This window comes from Onychomys torridus, chromosome 1, assembly GCF_903995425.1.
Source record: "Onychomys torridus chromosome 1, mOncTor1.1, whole genome shotgun sequence".
Taxonomy (NCBI): Eukaryota; Metazoa; Chordata; class Mammalia; order Rodentia; family Cricetidae; genus Onychomys; species Onychomys torridus.
Genome location: NC_050443.1, coordinates 121,411,787 through 121,431,488, shown reverse-complemented (window position 1 = coordinate 121,431,488; position 19,702 = coordinate 121,411,787). Strand labels below are relative to the sequence as shown.

At 51.2% G+C, this 19,702-nt stretch overlaps 2 protein-coding genes across 2 annotated transcripts in view; both read left to right on the top strand.

Moving 5' to 3' along the window:
* The first annotated feature begins 5,905 nt into the window (after positions 1-5,905).
* Positions 5,906-6,778, top strand: Mrgprg (MAS related GPR family member G). Its single transcript, XM_036185205.1, has one exon. The coding sequence runs from the start codon at positions 5,906-5,908 to the stop codon at positions 6,776-6,778; it is 873 nt and encodes a 290-aa protein (XP_036041098.1).
* Positions 6,779-17,398: 10,620 nt separating this feature from the next.
* Positions 17,399-19,702, top strand: part of Osbpl5 (oxysterol binding protein like 5) — a 70,732-nt gene continuing 68,428 nt past the window's right edge. Inside the window, exon 1 of the mRNA XM_036171631.1 lies at positions 17,399-17,447. Coding sequence (XP_036027524.1) covers positions 17,433-17,447 — 15 coding nt within the window. The 5' untranslated portion in view covers positions 17,399-17,432. The remainder of the gene's footprint in view (positions 17,448-19,702) is intronic.

Here is a 19,702-nt window from a genome sequence, read left to right as displayed (position 1 = left end):
AGAAAGACCTTTTAGATGCTATGAAGAAACTCTAACTGCAAAGAGCCATCATCCCTTTGACTCCAGGCCAGATACGATCCTTTCCATTAGTCCCCTATTTCCTCCTTTATTACTCTGTGGCTCCCTACTGCTTCTGCTCGCTCACTTTGGTACAGCAGCGCTCCTGGCAGTGGGACAAGCCCCAGTCACTCTGTACCCACTTCCTCTCACCGGCTTACCCGCCTCTCACCCTCACCCTCCTTTTACCTCCCTGGGCAATCTGTCAGTTTTACTCTACAACCAAATCATCTGTTTTCAGCACTCTACTGTTGATTTCTCAAAAGTTTCTCCTAGAAGACATGACCTATTACAGCTGATTAAGTTAAAACCCTCCTCCTGCTAAGTGACAGAGGACCCCCCTCTACCACGGGCTCTGGACTAGACCATGCCTACAGATTCCCCACAAACTCCAGCCCTGTTCCTGGAACCCCTATCCTCTGTGGACCATTCCTTATTGCTTACGTGTTGGAATACATTGAAATCAACTTTGAACAAACTCTACCAGACCCTGACCGAGGAAAGCCCCATGTTGAAACTCCAGCTCCAGCCTCCTCACCGTCACTGCCAAACTCAGTTGCCCACTGTGACCATGGCCAGCAACCTGATAGCCAGGACAAGGCAGTTTCTAAAGGTATAACAGCCTTGACTGGACAAACAACTCCAGGAGGGGAAAACTGCATTCTTGCACGTAGCCCCAGCCATTGCATTCCCCAAACCTCCTATATGAACCCCAAGTACCTGCTTCCTCTTTAGCAGACACCCCTCTCCCATTGTGTCTGCCCCTTGATGTTTGAGATAAACACTCCTGTCTGCTGGAGGTCAAACTGGTCTCTTTTCTGCCTCCCGACTCTTTAAGTTGCTTTAGAAATCCAACATCGGTATTGTTAGCACTAGGTCTGGGGTCCCAAGGAAATGACCACCCCATCCAAAGCATTTCAGCAAGACAAAAGCTTTATTCTTGTTGAAGAGGGCTGGCACACGCAGTTGGGGGCCCCGGTGTTTTTGTTCCTAATAAAGGATCCTGTTCCTCGGCACTGGTCAGCATTCAGCCTGTCATTCTTACAGGGTTGGACTAGAGGAGGAGCAGAGACAAGTTTTGAGCAGAGTGCAACCTTGAGTTCACGAAGCGCTGACGGCAGAAGAACTCGAGGTTCTGACCAGTGGTTTCTTTATGATTTTTGAAAGGAAGTGTTGTCTCATGTAACCCTTTGATAGACATACACAGTACATTTTGTTTACATTTCCCACAGTATTACCCAATGTCAATGACAAGGCCAGCCACAGATCACCAGTCCCTGTGTGACAAGCCGCATGTTTATACTGAACTGAAGTAAACAAACAAAATGGCAATAATAACAATGAAAACCTCACCAGGACTGGCTGGGACAATGGAAAAGTTGGAGAGATTTGGGGCAGTATCAAAAATTTTTCTGCTTATGGAAGGGACTAAGAAACATCCACCTTGGGTGCTGGAGAGATGTCTCAGCGATTAAGATCACTGGTTGCTCTTCCAGAAGACCCAGGTTCAATTCCCAGCACCCACATGACAGCTCACAACTGTCTGTAACTCCAGTTCCAGAGGATCTGACACCCTCATACATACAGACATACATGCAGGCAAAACACCAGTGCACATGAAATAAAAATAAATAAACTTCTTTAAAAAAGAAACATCTACTCCCGTCCTTCTAATGTCTCAATGACAGCCAAGTTCAATGGGGAACCAATGAGTTTATTTGGCCTATGTACTGCATAGGTGACCCCAAAGCAAGCCAAGCTGGAAGGTCTGCACCCAGCATGGTTAATAGCTGTGTGGGTGGAAACCCTCCCCAAGCCTTCCCCAACTATATACTCCATTCTGGACCCCGAACACTGCAGCTTGAGCAGAACTGCATACAAATGGCTGGGAGAAGGGGCCTGAACATTCAGGTAAGGTTCCCATGACCCTCCCTGACCCCTCCTTCTATGAGCAAACTTCTAAAGTCATCAGGTCCATCTGGGATGATCTTTGTCAAGCAGATACAGCGGAGCTCATGAAGATGGCAGCAGTTGGCTCAAAGGATGGGAGGATAGTGCTCACTATTCAACGGGGGCTGATAATATGGCTCAATGGGTATAGGAGCTTGCCATCAAGCCTGACCACCTGAGTTCAATCCCCGGAACCCATATGGTGGAAGGAGAGAACTGACCTCAATAGACGCACACATATAAATAAATAAATGTAATTTAAAATTGAGGTGGGGGGAGAAGGAAAAATAGATTTGGGACAGATGACCTGTGGATGACTCTGGGTATGGGTACCCTAGTCAGTAGGCAGTACTGTGACAAGGCTGGGGATTGGGGGATCTGACTTAATCACATAAGGACACTGACCTTAGTTTCTTTGGACCAATTGACTCTTTGGCACTTCCTGTATGGTCTCAGAAGTTTGGCAGTTTGCCACTCATGCCAAACAGGATCCAATGGTCTCCTGGAATAAACTGGTGGCCTGGTGACTTCAGAATACTTGGGATAAGACACTTTAGGGTTCACATGGGTGCAAGGAAAGACTGTCCCCACTCTACCACCCAAGATGAGTCTGCTCACCCTTTAACTGGTACAATCACTGAACTTCAGCACTGGGAATTGGACTCAGGTCTACAGAAGAACAATGGCTGCTTTTAATTTCTGAGCCATCTGTCTAGCCTGGGGCTCAAGGTGTTAAATCACACACTACACTTTGGTCACATTCACACAGCAGCTGTTAGTGACAGCCCACAGGCCACACCCCATCAAAACAGAATATCAATTCCATAACCAGACGCTATCCCTTGTCACATGTGAAAACCCAGATCAATGCCCTCTCCCATCCCACACTTGCATAGGAGAGGCACTAAGTCCTCGGTCGACTCTGCTCTCTATTTCGTTTGTGCACAGGCTCTCCTGCTGCTGCGGACTCCTCTAAAAAGCCAGGCAGATTACCTCACAGCACCAGCACACCATGTGGATTATGTTAATCCTGGAGGGCAATACTAACTAAAACCCCACCAGAACAACAAAATGTTGGAGAGACTTGAGGCTGCACAGTGCTTATGTGCAACATCAGGGTCCATCTGGCACAGGGGACAGTATGGATATGGCTTGACATGATGGCAGCCATTTTGAGCTACAGCTGCTGTAACTGAGGCGCCACAGTTGGGTTTTCCTACCTAGTTTGCTAGGAAACCATAACACAGAACTGTGAAAGCACATGTGCACTGGATGACTCGGAGGGATGTGCCTGGCTCCTGATGGAATCTGAAGATAAACCAGAGACAGTCTGGCCTGAGAGCACGCTTTTGTCCTAACCCAAAATGATACTGTCTTCTGTCCCAAATGCAGGGACCCACTCAGTGCTTGGCCGCCCAGCTCCCCAGAACCTTCCTCTGCTGGTAAGTTTGCCAATATATCTCACTGTGCAGCCTAGCCTGTCTGCCTCTCTCCCTCTCCTTCTCCCCCTGTCCTGTGTGTTTATGTGTCCACCTGTGCTGGTGCATTCAGAGTCTAGTGGTCCACATGGGGTGTCTTCTTCAATTAATCCCCACTTTCAAAAAAAAAACATTTAAAATGACATTTGTTGTTTTGACACAACATCTCACTCTGCTGTCCTGGCTGGCCTGGAACTCTCTATGTAGGCTCACTGAGTCTCCCTCTGCTCCCCAAGTGCTCAGATTAAAGGAGTGGGATACCACACCCGGCTTAAATACATTTAAAGTTTATGTGTCTGTGCACACAAATGTGCCACCACAGGTGTCCAGATCAGAGGAACACTTTTAGAAATAAATCCTCTCCTTCCATGTGAATCCCTGGAACTGAATTTAGGTTGGCAGGCTTGGTGGCAAGCACCTTGACCCACTGAGACTTCTCACTGACCTAATACCTTATTTTTTCAAAGATAAGATCTTGCACCAAAAACCTGACTGGCATGGCCAGCTGGATAGCAAGGCCCAGGGGTCCTCTGATCCCCAACTCCCAGTAGTGGGGTTACAAGCTTGCACCATCATACCCAGCTTTTATCCCAGGGGCTGGGCATCCAAACTCAGGTCCTCATGCTTGCATAGCATTTACTGACTGAACCATCTCTACAGTGGCATCTCTTTCTTTGGTCCTGAGCACCTGGGGCCAGGGATTATTTCAGAACAGGTGGTGTGAATGTTCTCTGGTTTCTTCTCCTAGATGAGAAGGAGGAGTCACCCACACAAACAGCTCAGTTTGAGCTCACTCCTTTGGTTCCTGTGAAAAGGTGACACGCCCTCTCACTTCTAGGGAACTGGCAGGAGCCAGCCCCCAGAGGACAGGAGGGGATTTAGGGGCCAGGAGGCGCTCAAGACAAGTGTGGGCTGAGCGAGCTGGGGACAGCCACTGTCAGCAGGCGAGAAGGTTAGTCTGCCCCTCTACCTGTTCCCCCAAGCAGGGAACACCCCTTCTCTTACTCTCTATGGCATCCTGCTCCCTGCCTGGCTTTCAGAGGGGTGCTAGTGGCTCTGAGGAAGTCCTCCGAAAGGGACCTTCCCTTGGTAAAGGAAGGGAACCTTGGAGGCGGAGGCTGCAGGCTTGGAATTCACAGCTCTGGGTCCACTGGAGAACAAGGATGAGGAAGATGCCCCAACCCACCTTCCGTATCCCCTTTCAAAACTAGCCTTGCCTCTACCAGCTGAATCCACACAGGACTAGGAGTCTGGACTAAACACCCTTGGTGTACCATAGGGCACTGAGGCCCACAGAGGGGAAGGGTCTTGACTCTCTCTATCACCAGTATGATGCATGAGAGTCCAGAAAAAGTCCATAATTTTAAGGTCCTGAGGACCTGCATGCACTCTGACCCTGACAGCTGGGCTTGTAGGAGGTGCCAGGAGGATCCTTGGTGACAAGCCAGGAGGTGACACTTACCAGGACACTGCAAAAGGTTTGGGACCACAAGAGGAAGCAGGGGCTACGAGATGTGAGCCCCTGTGAGTGGAGAGATAGCTAAGGTGGTCTCCTGGGCAGGGGACACATCCTAAGCTGGGAAAGGGCAAAACACAAATCTCACAGTGTTCTCTGTCACTGTCTCCATCTCTCTGTCCATCTCTGACTTTGTCCCCTGCCCTCCGGCCTTGTCTCCTTGTCTGTGTCTCCTTCTTCCCCCCACCCCACTATCTACTCCACCCTCACCTGTCCTTTCCTGTAGCTATTCCTCCCTAGCAGCCCCTGTCCCAGGACCTGGGTCTGGGTCCTCATACCTGGAACATCCCCTGAGCTAAGACAAGATTCACCATGGGCCCTATGGAAAGAGAGGTACTGCTCTGAGACATCCCCCCCCCCTCCACTGAGAGTACCAGCAACTCTCCTGCTGCTAATCACTCCCCCAGAAGACTCAGGGCCCTGAGACCCATCACTAAAGTGAATAGCCATAGTCCTTCAGGACCCTGGGACTTTAGTGTCCTGCTCCAGATGGACTGTGTGGGGAAGTCCCCTAAAGCCTCACTCAGCACAGAATAAGTGTCCTGGAGTCAAACCAGGCACCATCAGAGACCCTTGGGTGGGTGTGGTCAGTGCCTTGGAACCCTCACACATACTACATGATGGAAAAGAAAGGGGAGTCTCTCCACCTGTGGCCCCTTTGCCTGAATGTGGTAGGCCTCTGCAAGAGGGTACCTCATACGGGAAGGGTTGGCCAGCCAGGATGAGGGCAGAGAATGCTGCCTCAGAGCACAGCAGATGTTGGGGAGGGGGCCAAGAGCACACTAGCCCCGGAAGCTGGAGACTCCTGATGTCTTACCTTCCACACTCAGAGCACAGCGTCTGGGTAGTGAACACTGTCATCCTTTGCAGGGGCCTCCCAGATCACCCACGGAAGCCAGCCAGGATGTTCTCCATATTCAACATCTGGGGCACATTCAACAATGTGCTCTTCTACCTCAGCCTCCTTGTCAGCCTGGCAGGGCTGGGGGGCAACGCTCTGCTGCTCTGGCACCTTGGTCTGCACATCAAGAAGGGCCCCTTCAACATCTACCTGCTGCACCTGGCCGCTGCCGATTTCCTCTTCCTGGCCTGCCAGGTGGGCTTCTCTATCGCCGAGATCGCCTTAGGCTATGAGGACACACTCCACTTCTCGATCATCTTCTTGTGGTTTGCTGTGGGGCTCTGGCTGCTGGCTGCCTTCGCTGTGGACTGCTGCCTCACCTACATGTTCCCCTCCTGTTGCAGCCCCAGCTGCCGCCCCAGGTACACCTCAGCTGTGCTCTGTCTCCTGATCTGGGCACTGACCATGCCAGCTGTGCTACTGCCAGCCAATGCCTGTGGACTGCTGTACAAGGGAATGAGCTTCCTGGTCTGCCTCAGTTACCACTGGGCCAGTGTGGTCTGGCTAGTGGTGCTGGTGGGCATGGTCTGTGGGGCAAGCATGATTCTCTTAATCTGTGGGAACTGCTGCTCTGTGCAGCCACTCTCCAAGTTCTGCAAAGTGGCCCAGTGCTCTGGGATCCTGCTGTTCTTCTGCCGCCTGCCCATGGTTGTCTACTGGAGCCTGCGACCGGTCATCAAATTCCTGCTCCCCTTTTTCTTGCCATTGGCCACCCTCTTAGCCTGCATCGACAGTAGTGCAAAGCCTCTCTTGTACTACATGAAGGGCCGGCAGCTCAGGAAGAAGGAGCCGCTGCAGGTAGTCCTAAACAGGGCTTTAGGGGAGGAGCCCCAGTCAAGCCTTGGGGGACTATCCCTGCCTATGAGCCAAGTGTAGCATGGCCAGCCATCCTATGCCCACCTGCCCTGCCCTCATAGCTGCTGGGGGACCCCCATTCTTGCTCAAACCCTTGCCATGTCCCAGCTTTGCCCTCTCATAAGCAGGGGAGAAGGGAAAGAGGCCAGGTTGCATGTTGAACATGCAAAGGACATGGTAAGGACAGGAACAGACAGAGGGGCAGGTGCAAAAGGAGGACCCCAGAGCTACAGTAAGGGCATGTGCCCTGCATCCTTCTGCCCCTGTGGCTTCCAACCCAAGAAAGCTGCCCTTCAGCCCTACTGGGCCTGGTGACTGGAGCTTTGCCTCCTGCGGTAGATGGGCCAGGTGACTGGAGGCTCAGTGTCAGCTCCTGGGGAGCATTGGCTGCTCTCGGGGGGCACACAGCTCTGTCCACAGAGGTCTTATGTTGGATGCATCCACTACAAGGCTTTGTCTAAACTGCTGTTTGCCCCTCCCTCATCCCAGCATTCCCCACAAACCCTTCACAGATAGGGTGACTACTGCCGCCTCACTTCTCCAGCCTGGTGTCACTCAGGAAGGCCACAAGGTGGTGCTGCTTTACCACTAAACAGACAGTCTGTCCTGGCTCCAGGGCCACCCCAAGTAGCTGCATCCTGGCTACTTCTGCCTCTCGAATGCCCCAAAAAACCTTCACAGTGCCAGCAGGGCACCTCTGGCTCCTATCCAGATCCCATCGCTTTCCATCGGCTTCTCCAAGAGTGTGTTCAGTCTGGCTGTTTCTGCAGACTCCACCCTGGCCTGCCAGCCAGCTTCACCTATAGTTAGAGAAAAGAGGAAGGGAGCCAAGCTTCCAAAGCGCACACTGTTTTTGTATGTTTTATGATTGGTTCTTTAAGAACTAAAAAACAAAACAAACCAAACAAAACTGCTTCCATTGTCATTCTTAAAGCAGTCAAGCCCTGGGCCTGGAGAGACGGCTCAGCAGCTGAGAGCACTGGCTGCTCCTCCAAAGGACCCGGGTTCAGTTCCCGAGACCCACATGGTAGCTCACAACCATCTGTTCCAGGGGATCTGGCATCCTCTTCCGGCCTCCATAGGCACTGCACACATATAGTACACAGACATAACACCCAGACACATGAAATAAAAATGTAAAGAACAACATTCAAACCTTACCAAGAACACCAACACACTTTCCAGCCAGACGGAAACATCCGGTATGAAAAACAACACTCCGCCCATGTATCTTTCTGACAGACACCCTCAGAAAACTCCCTTTTGTGTGTGTATAGGGAAGGGCATATGTATATGTGCCCATGAGGGTGTGAGTATAGGTATACATGCATGTGCATGGAGGCCAGAGGCCAGCCTTGGGTTGTCTATAGCAGTCATTTACAGTTTTTAGACAGAGTCTCTCCCTGGGCCCTGGGGCTGGCTGACTAAGCAAGGTTAGTTGGTCAGCAAGTTCTACCTGCCTCCATCTCCTCAGCACTGGAATTCCAAGCATGCATCACCACACCTGGGCTTTACATGGGCTCTGGGGACCCAATTCAGGTCCTTAGGCTAACACAGCACACAACTTTACCAACTGAGCTGTTTATGTTGACATTTTAATTCAAAGTAAAGATGTTCTTTTCCATGCTCTGTGAGCCACAGTACAGTGACCTGACTGCTAGATAAAGCTGTGTTTCCCCCATTTGAAAGGTAGTGTGCTACTCACTCTGGGGACTTTGGAGAATGTTCTTAGAATGGAAAGAAACCCCTGCTTGTAGCCCCAGCCAAGAGGAACCACCTCTGTAGGATGTATTCCTCCCCAGGACATGACGATAGCCATTCCATGTCCCCAGTCCTCCTTGAGATAGGGCCCTCAGAACTCCAACAGGGAATCTGGGAGATGTGAGACCCTTAGACTAAAGGCCAGCATGGACTCAGGAAGGATGGGTGGAGGACCCCGTGGATGAGGCCACTTTGGGGAGGCAGATTGGGAAAGAGTTGCCTATTCTTCATGCATTTCACACCAGACTCCAAGGAACAGAGTGGTCCTTCCCAGAAGGCTTGCCACTGAGATAAAGGTGAAATAAATCTGAGGTTAGCTGTATCCTCTTTGCCTAAGGACACAGATGCAGGCCCTGTAGGGTGTCCATCTGTGTGCCAGGGGTGACAGGTGAATATCACAGCAGCTGACAGCCCTGGAGCATATGATAAATGAGTTGATATAAACAGATGGGGGGACACATGACCTCTGCTCCCCAGGCCATTGCTGGGTATGAGGATGCTAGTGAAGCCCAGAGGCGGCAGCAGCCATGTTTATCCTAAGCCTAGTGGGGTTCACACAGAGTGTCAAGGCTGCTCTTGGGATGACTTAAATTTAGGCAGATGCAGGAGAGACCTGACTCCATCACAGGGTGGCTAGGCTCCTGCCTTCTGGCACCTCTGAAGCTGGATGACTTCTAGGGGATCACCTGGCAGCTCAAAACCAGGTCTTCAGAGGAGGCAGAAGTTTGCCAGGACAGCTGAGCCAGGCTTTAGCAGCAGATATTCTGGCCTAACCTTCAAAGCCAAAGCCAACACCTCTCATGGCAGACAGAGACACCCCATGCACCTGCCCATGTCACACCTCCTCCGCCTGGCTGCTTCCCTTTGTCCTGCCCAGAGTGTTGTCTGTTGACTGTGCTGCTGTGGCTCCTGGCAGCAGGACTCTGTTCTCAACGTTTCTTACCTGCCTGGGTACCACACATACACACCACCACAGCAAACCTCACCTGCTTGGTTCTGCATCTCTCACGAGCAGGTGTGCTCCTGAGGGCTCAGAGTCGGCAAGCAGCAGTCACTCTGTCCCTGGATGGGAGAAGGAGCCAGGAAACATGGATCCAATGAATAAATGGACTAGTAGGTGCTCAGTGGAGAACAAGGTCAAATGAATAAATGGACGCTGATGGACACTGACCGTGCTGGCTATGAGTTCTGGAAGCTTCCCAGCCAGCTCAACCTGATCACAGACATCAGACTCAGGCTCAGGTTTGCTCAGTGTGGAGCCAGATTCCCAGGGCTCCCTGATTCCAGCAACTCCATTCTGGGCTCTGGGTGTGGTGCTGGGGGTGTGGACCAGCCACAATGGCTCCTGTCCCAAGGAGTTTCTTTCTATATTACCCTCCATCTTATTCTTAACCCTGGAACTCACTGGTTTGGCTAAACTAGCTGGCCAGTGAGCTTCAGGGATCCTTCTGTGTCCACTTACCCAGTGCTTGGGTTACAGCGTCACCACACTCGGGCTTCTTATGTGGGTGCTGAGGATCCGAACTCAGGTCCTTATGCTGCACAACAAGCTCTCTGTTGACAGAATCATCTCCGCAGCCCCAAAACTGACAAATTTCAACAGTGGTGTTTTCTGACCTATGAATGAGATCTAGCCCTCTGCCTCCCCCTAGCCCCTGTGCTTCTATGGCTTTCCCTTTGTGGCTCTCCATACAAGTGTCTTGCACATAGCTTGCAAACTCTCTGTGAGGTATTTGTGGTTTCTGTGTGCCGTGTACACACAACCTCTTCATTCTTTCTCTCCAGCTGTTAGCACGGACTTGATTCTGTCTAATGGCTATCCTTTCAATCTGCTGCATTCGCTGACGTCTTCCAGGACCTTTTCGGAAATGTCTGAGATTTGCAAATAGTTATGTTCTCTCTATTTCTGCCTTCCATTCTATCCTACTGCGTCACCACCAAGGCCGTCTTTAGGACAGAACCACAAAGATACACATCACGGTCTTATCCCCAGTCTCGCAGGGAAAATTATTTTCCTTCACCACTAAACACAATTCAGACATCAGCCATTAAGATCACTTGCTGTTCCTCACATCCACAGGGCAGCTCCCAAGTACCTGTCACTCCAGTTTCAGGGTATCTGGCTCCCTCTTCTGGTATATGTGAGTACTGCATGTATGCACATGCATGTAGTTCATATACACACTTGCAAGCAAACTCTCATATATAGATATAAAATAAAAATAAATATTTAAAGAACTGATTCAACTATAGGCATATTGTTTACTTGCATATTCTCACCATGCTGGTAAGTTCCACATACCCCCAGTTTTCCAAGAACATTTCAAGCATACATGCATATTGGATGCTATCAACTGGTTCTTTTCACTGTTAAAATGATCACACAGTATTTCCCCTTTGTCTGTGAAGGGGGTGATTTACATTGATTTTCTTTGTTTTGTTTTGCTTTGTTTTGTTCTGTTTTGTTTTAAGACAGGGTTTCTCTGTGTAGACCAGGCTGGCCTCAAACTCAGAGATCTGTCTGCCTCTGCTTCCCAAGTGCTGGAATCAAAGGTGTGTGTCACCACCACCCAGCTACATTGACTTAAAAAATACTTTGTGTTGTTTTTAATTGTGTGTATGTATACACATGGGAATGCAGCTGCTCACAGAGACCCAAAAAGGAAATCAGATCCCCTGGAGCTGGTGTTACAAGCAGCTGTGATCCCCTGCCGTGGCTGCTGGGAACCAAACTCTAACCTTCTGCATGGCCAGTACATGCTCTCATCTGCTGAACCATCTCTCCAGCCCCTGCACTGAATTTTTTTTTTTCAGTGCTAAGGATCAAATCCAGGCCTTTGCTCATGCCAGGTAGGCACTCTAACGAGTCCCACCACAGCCCAAACAACACTGATTCATCTCTGAACACTGGCCTTGACGTTCTTGGGTGACCCTCACCTGATTGTCACCTGTTATCTGTCTGGCAGATGCACAGGTTGATGCTGCTCATGTTCTGATAAGGATGTTTGCATGTATGTTCACAAGGGAGGCTGGCACCTGTCCAGTGTTGTACGGACTGTTCCTGGGGAGTCATGAACAAACATCCACTCACCTCAGACAATGCATCAATAGACTAACAGTTTCACCACATCCAACCTTATGAACCAATGAGCTTATTGGGGTTATTTCCGGGAATGTGAGTGACTGCCACCCAAACAGCTTCATCGCTGAAAATGCCCACCACAACATAGGTGACTACTTCCCCACGGCGACATAGCTGGAGGTCCCCACCTTCATTAACTTCTACTCTGTATCCTAATGCCTACTGGGACCACATGCAGCTCGGACAGAATTTTATACAGCTAAGAGGGAGGTGCTGGTAGGAGTGGCTGGAATCTCAGGGGGGGGGTCTGTGGCCATCCCTACTCACCCCTCCTTCTACGGGAGCATCTACAGGCTGCGTTTAGAGTCTCTTGTAGGTTATCACAGCTGCTCTGAGGAAGATGTAATGTTATCATGCTCGGAGATCAGTGCTACAGGACCCCTCGTGGTAGCCAGTGATCCAGGACCCCTCTTGGTGGTCAATGCTCCAGGACCCTTCTTAGTGGTCAGTGCTCCAGGACCCTTCTTAGTGGTCAGTGCTCTAGGACCCTTCTAGGAGGTCAGTGCTCCAGGACCCTTCTTAGTGGTCAGTGCTCTAGGACCCTTCTAGGAGGTCAGTGCTCCAGGACCCTTCTTAGTGGTCAGTGCTCCAGGACCCTTCTAGGAGGTCAGTGCTCCAGGACCCTTCTTAGTGGTCAGTGCTCCAGGACCCTTCTAGGAGGTCAATGCTCCAGGACCCTTCTTAGTGGTCAGTGCTCTAGGACCCTTCTAGGAGTCAGTGCTCCAGGACCCTTCTTAGTGGTCAGTGCTCCAGGACCCTTCTAGGAGTCAGTGCTCCAGGACCCTTCTTAGTGGTCAGTGCTCCAGGACCCTTCTAGGAGGTCAGTGCTCCAGGACCCTTCTTAGTGGTCAGTGCTCCAGGACCCTTCTTAGTGGTCAGTGCTCCAGGACCCTTCTTAGTGGTCAGTGCTCCAGGACCCTTCTAGGAGTCAGTGCTCCAGGACCCTTCTTAGTGGTCAGTGCTCCAGGACCCTTCTAGGAGGTCAGTGCTCCAGGACCCTTCTTAGTGGTCAGTGCTCCAGGACCCTTCTTAGTGGTCAGTGCTCCAGGACCCTTCTTAGTGGTCAGTGCTCCAGGACCCTTCTAGGAGTCAGTGCTCCAGGACCCTTCTTAGTGGTCAGTGCTCCAGGACCCTTCTAGGAGGTCAGTGCTCCAGGACCCTTCTTAGTGGTCAGTGCTCCAGGACCCTTCTAGGAGGTCAGTGCTCCAGGACCCTTCTTAGTGGTCAGTGCTCCAGGACCCTTCTAGGAGGTCAGTGCTCCAGGACCCTCCTTCCTGGTAAAGTCCTTGGAGACGTTAGCTTGTCAGCCTTGTTCTTCCTCCCTTCACCATGAGTTTGTAGAAAACCAGTTCTTCTCACCAGGGAAGCTCTCACGAGAGGGCTTTAAAGTGCAGCTCACATTTCTTTTTTACCTGTTTCTCTTTTCTCTTTTAATTCATTTTTGTTGGGTGCAGTGTTGCACGCCTTTAATCCCAGCACTCTAGAGGCAGAGGCAGGCAGATCTCTGTGAGTTAAAGACTAGCCTACTCTACAGAGCGAGTTCCAGGACAGCCAAAACTACATAGTAAGACCCTGTCTAGAAAAAAAAAATTAAAAGAAGATTGATTTTATTTTATTTATATGTGTGTGTGCTACTGTCTCTGTGTGTGTGTGTGTGCACACCAGTGTACAGCACCCAAAGGGACCAGGAAAGGACATCAGATCCCTTACAGGTGTTTGTGACCCAATGTGGGTGCTGGGTTCCAGATTCTCATCCTCATGACTGAGCAGTGAGTGTTCTTAATTGCTCAGCTCCTGTATTTGCCTTTGTAAAAAACATATGCTGCAGCCAGTGCAGCAAATGCTAAAGCTTGTGGTTCCAGGGAGGGAGAGAAATGATGCATAGATACACAGACTCTCGGGGTTCCTTTATGTGGAAAAGAGAACGTTCCTTTACGGTTTGAATATTAAAGGGCTGAATGGGTTTACCAGGCTACTGGGATCATCAGGTCTTATGTAGAGCTTAGGAGGTCATTAGGGCTCAGACCTACCTGTGAACATACTTCCCCATGACACACCTGAAGGCATTTCCTTCTGGTTATCAGATTGTCCATAGACATGTGAACGCCAACGAGATTAGTCACAAGTTGTCCTCAAATTTAGGTTTGTCCTTGATGAAAGCTTTACAGGCCACTGCATAGCAACAAATACAGTCCTGCTATGTAGCCCTAGTTAGCCTTGAATTCTCCATGTAGATCAGAATAGCCTGTAACTTGTGGTAATCCTCCTGCCTCAGCCTCCAAAGTGCTGGGATAACAGGCATGCCTCACCACACCCTGTCCTTCATGATTAATGTGTAACAAAAGGAATTCCCTGCCAGGTTAGGCATCTTCCTCGTCCTAGCCTCATAGCTGGACAGGAGAAGAAAGTCTGAGGCCCAGCCAGGATAACTGATGCAACTGATGCTCAGTAGCGATGGAGCCAAGGCCTCCGCTAAGCTTTCTGCCATGCTCAGAGCCTTGGTCCTGCTGAGTACCTGCTATGCGAGCCCTGAAGAACTTACGTTGTCCAGAGGCTCTTACGTGGAGACAGCCCCAGCCCCTCCAAACAAGGGTATAGTCCCTCCTGCAAGGGTGGCAGGTGGCTAGGCAGAGTTAATGGTCCGGAAGAGGCTGGCTGCAGGAGGTGCCTAAGAGACTGAGTGAGGATGTTTGGCAGCTTCCTGTGGGGAGGTAGGTAGACCCAGCTTCACCAAAGGCAGGAGAGCCAAGCAGACAGATGGGAACCAGCAGGGCCTGGCAGGGCGCTGTCTTCATTAGTGCCTTATTATATAATGGGGGACTGCTTAGAATATGCACAGGGAAGGGGGCAACTTCTCAGCACAGGACAGCCACTCTGGAGTAGAGTTGGGGAGCTATTCCCCACCCCAAATATTGACTCTTTGCTCTCACAGGCCCCCAAATCCTATTGGTGCTACACTTTAGTGGGGGTAAAGTTAGATCAACTGACCCACCAGAATAGGAAAGGACAATGACATGGGAGATATTTTCTCACATAAGGGCTGGACTAGCTCTGGCCACAAGCAAGAGGCAGAACAGCAGCAGGGTTACCCCGATGCTGTGGTGAGAAACGTGGAGGTCCTGAGCATCCAGGAGAGCTCTGGAACTGGATGTAGCCTTATACAGGTACAGCCATTTGTCACATATCATCACTGCCACTACACAACCCTTGTCACTGTCATCATCACCACTAACATCAATGTCATCATCACTATCATCACTATCGCTACCCTGAGCATCGTCATCATATCACCATCATCAACTAGCACCGATATCAACATCATCACCATCATCACTGCTTTCTCCATCACCACCATTGCCATCATCACTACCACCACCATCACCATCATCATCATCATCATCATCATCACCATCATCAACATCACTACCATCATCATCATCATCATCATCATCATCACCACTCCTCCCCTAAGGCATCCACACTGTCTGCCAAGGGCAAATGCCAGTTCAAGTGATCCTGGGGTCAGGAGCCATGCCTCTGACTTGATACTGTCACTATTGGACACAAGCCTGCTAGGTGCCCAGTTGATACTGAATAGAGGAGAGGAGATGAGAAGGGAGGAGAGGGGAGGGGGGAGGGAAGGAGGGGGGAGGGAAGAGAGGGGAGGGAGGTAGTGAAGAGAAGAAGGAAGGAAGTAGAGAAGATAAGTGAGGAAGAGGGAAAGGAAGAAGTAGGGGGAGATGAAAGTGGGAAATCAGAGAGGGATGGGGGAGGGAAGGGAGGGGAGAGGAAGCAGAGACAGGTGTCAGACAAAGAGGACTACAGCAGGCTTTCTCTTTGGGCTGCCAACCAAGTCCCAATTAAAGACACGGAGACTTATTATTAGTTATGAATGCTCGGCCTTAGCTTAGGCTCGTTTCTTGCTAGCTCTTATAATTTAATTGAACCTGTTTCTCTTCACCTATGTTTTGCCTTGGGGCTTTTTACCTTTTTTTTCATTCTATTTGTCCTACCTCCTGCTTTCCTCTGTGTCTGTCTGGCTGACCCAGGGTGTCTCCCTCTCTTTCTCCCTCATTCTCTCTTCTTCTTTCTCCCCCTGAGCCTAGTTTCCTCCTCCTACTTATTCTCTCTGCCCTCCAGCCCTGCCTATCCTTCTACTGCCTAGCTATTGGCCATTCAGCTTTTTATTAGACCAATCAGGTGCCTTAGGCAGGCAGGGTAAAACAAATGCAACACATCTGTACATAGTTAAACAGATGCAGCATAAACAGTATAACACACCTTTACAGAGGACAGGCCGGGATCTGCTGTGTCCTCTTGGTAAATGCTAGGAACCCCAGCCCCAGCTGTCCATTCAGGATGCCCTAGGAAGCTAAGAGACAAAGTGAACATCTCACACCTACTCCTCTTGTCCTGTCTGTCCATAAAGCAGCCTCCTTCTGCCATAGTGCCACTCAAGTATACATGGGATACTAAGCTCCTCATCTCCTGAAGCCCCACCCCACAGTGGCCTGGACAAGCCAGGGAGCCTCTGAGAGAGTCAGTTCCCGTATCTGTGCTCTGGTCAACAGGACATCTTCTGGGAGGAGCATTTGATAGTCATGTGAGAGAAGAGCCCATCCTCGTGTATTTACTGAGCACTTATGTACCATAAAGTTCACTCATCTCTTTACAAAGGTCACTTCACTTGACCCTGATGAGGTGGGTAAACTGAGGCACAGAGAACCAGATTCTTCCAGCAGGTGGCCTCTAAGTCCTCCTGTTTCCTCTTTGAGGTGTACAGGGCAGGGTGGTCTGCCAGACTGCCACTCTGAGCAACCTCTGCTGCCCTAATCCTGTGGCCCTGACCACTCTCCCCTGCATGCTGAGGTTCACTGCCCAGGAGTTCATGCCAGGAGTAGAGCTAAGTGTAAGCAAGCTGGTCCTTGCCACATACCAACACACAGAGGCAGATACCCACAAGTGCAGAGCCGGGGACAGTTTTGCTGACATCCTAAGTACAGTAGAGAGACTCTAAGACAATTGCCGCCCCCCCAACCACCCCTGAAGAGCTCTTCTGGAGCAGGCATGGTGTTTGTCCCCAAAGAGGTCTCCTGGGAGCTACCAGGGAGAAAGGACAGCTGGACAGGGGAGGAGAGGGAAGGACAGGGGAGAGGAGGGAAAGGTTGAGCAATGGTGCCAGGAGAAGCTGGCACCCTCTGCACTAGATACAGAATATGTGCCACATACCACCTCTGTGCTTTGTCGCTGGAGGAGAAAGACCATAGAGGGGTTAGGAGGTCTGTCAGTGGGGTCCTAGGTGTTTGTTCTAGAGTAATTTCTCCTCCTGCAGCCCCTACCCAAATCAGCCGCAGAAGAGACAGCCCTGGTGTTAGGTAAGCGCATCTCCTGCTGCATCCAGGTCGGGCTGGATGCCCAGAGGAAGGCTGCAGAGGACCATGCTGGAGGGGACAGCTGTCCCCGAACATCACACACGGGGCTCATTATTTGCAAGTCTCTGGGGGTACATCCTTGCAATGAGCCCCTCATCCCTAGGTCGCGAGCCTCACGCGCCCGCTGCACAAATCCACACTTGCCTGTAGCTGCTGCCATCCCGCCGGGAAGAGCCTTCACTGGAGGCGGGGCAGTCGGGACCGGCTTGCCATTGGCTCTGAGCGGATAGTTGGAGGCGGGACTAGCCCACTTGGGGACCCAACCCACTGGAGATAGCAGAGCTGAGAGTGGAGAACTGAGGACCAGCCTGGAGGAGAGAGAAATCTGCCCCGTGCCCTCATGCCGTGCTGTACGGTGAGTGTGCAACACCTCCCACCCCACCCCACTCCGCGCAGCCTTGTCCCATCCCTGAGGCTACCCTGCTGAGATGCGCTAGGAATCTGAGGGTCTGGAGCCCTACTGGGAGGAGGCTGGGGACCCTGTAGGGTTTTCTGCTGACTTCAAAGTTTCCTGGAGTTGCACCTGGTCAGCTGAACCAGATGTCGTAGGGGCACCTCTGCTCAGGTCTGCTGTACCCAGCAGATGTCAGCCTCACAGGCGGATAGCAGGCACGATGGGGGCAGGCAGCTGGTTCCAGCAGCCCTAAGGTGCCTTGGGCAGGGATGCTGCATTGCACCCGCACACACAAGGCCCTCCTCCCTTGTCAGGGTGGCTCCTGCCACCACCTACTGCCTGCACTACTGCCAAGAGTGGTGAGGGGATCGCATACCCTTCCTGGGTAGGGAAGCCCAACAGGCTGGCCAGATGCTTGCCAGCAGATCTCACACTCTATGGCTCCTTGTGCGGAGCCCTCTCCCAGGCTGTCTGAGATTTTCAGCTTAGCTCACTCTTTAAGAAGAAAGGGGATGTTTATAAATTCATAAGTTAATATTGCATTGGCGACATTTGGAACAAAATTGAGGTGCTCTTTGGACATCTCTCCCCATGTCAGGAATGGACAAGAACTTGGCTTAGACACATGCTGGGTACAGACACGGTCCTGGTGCTAACTGGGAGTCAGCAGGCTGACTTTCTCTGGCTGAGGCTAGCTGGGGCCTTTGAGCATAGCTGGGCTCTCAAAACACTGGTTGGTTCTCAACCTGTGGGTTGCAACTCCCTGGGATCACATATCAAATGTCCTGTATATCAGACATTCATAACAGTAGCAAAATTACAGTTATGAAGTAGCAATGAAGTGGTTATGTTTGGGGGGGGGGGTCACCACAACATGAGGAACTGTATTTTTAAAAAAGGTCGCAGCATTAGAAAGGTTGAGAACCACTGACCTAAAAGGAAGTTGGCTTTGTGGCTAATATGAAGGGACACACTGCTTCCCCCAATTGCCCATATGATGTCTAAGTGTCCATCAGTGTATGGGAGAGGCAGTGCGAGCTCTTGGGATGGCTCCTGAAAAAGGAGGTGCTCTGTCCTGGCTCTAGATGTTTCCAAGAGCACATTGTGCGGAGCAAGGCTCGCCCGAGACCCTCAGCACCGGTCAATGTGGGGAGGCTGGGGTCACATGAGAGCTGCCAGAAGAGCAGGTGCCCGTGACTCCTGGTCCTCACTGCAGCTGCAAAGAAACAGGACTTCTCTGCAGTTCTAGACTCAAAGGGGCTCTGAGCTCTGGGTGGGGGTAGGGGTGGTACTGGTTAAAGAGGATTGAGGCAGTGATGGAGCCTTCAGGGTCTCATGCTCCCCAGGTACTAGTAAAGTCAGGGTTACTGTTCTCCATGGCCAAAGCCCAGGAGGATCGAGGGTGATGGCTGCTGCTCGATCTCTGCCAGCCTTTATGTAACACACCTTATAAGAGGCAGCCACAGACTGCTTGCCTGTCTACTAGGGAGCCCTGGTTCCTGGAGGCTCTTCAGGCTCACCCGGCTTTCCACCCTCGTCATCATTTCCAGCCAAGGGTCCCACCCACCAGCGACTGATGTGCTCTGGAGTCTTTGGAGCATCGTGCCAGAACAGCCCCAACCCACCCCAGCCCCGTTTCTAGGCAAATATGGCGGCTGAGCACCTGCGTGCGGTGGGGAACCTGAAGCTGGAGACAGTCCTGACTCTGTGGCCTTGGAGGACCACAAAGCCATTCTGAGCCTCAGTCTCCCCATCTGCAAGTGAAAGAAGTGCCTGCATTGGACATGCACAAGCAGGAGGACAGTAGACTCCCAGTAAAGGTTTGAGCACCGTGCCTTGCAGAGCTCACAGCGCCAAGTCACCTGCAGGACAATTCCCATGGCATAGTCCAGGGCCCACGACTGCCACTCATCCTAGGAAGACAGAAGGACTGGTGGGGCTAGGTGAGTTAGATATGGTCAAGAGTCTGAAGTTGGGGCCACGGGGTCCTGGGAGTCCTAGCTATCTACTGCTCTGAAAGTCTTAACAGGATTTGGGGTGCTATGGCCCTTCTTATACCACAGTGCCCCTTTTCCTCTGCATTGCCCCTCTGGGTAACTCCTGTCTAGCTGATGGAGTCATTATTGTTTCCCATTTCTGTGACTCTCTCTGTACCTGGGGAAGAGTCTGCTAGCTAGACTGTCCTTGCTATATCCCCCATCCCTGGACAGGACAGC

Coding starts and splice junctions, on each gene's coding strand:
- Mrgprg (XM_036185205.1), top strand. CDS start 5,906: ATGTTCTCCATATTCAACATCTGGGGCACATTCAACAATGTGCTCTTC.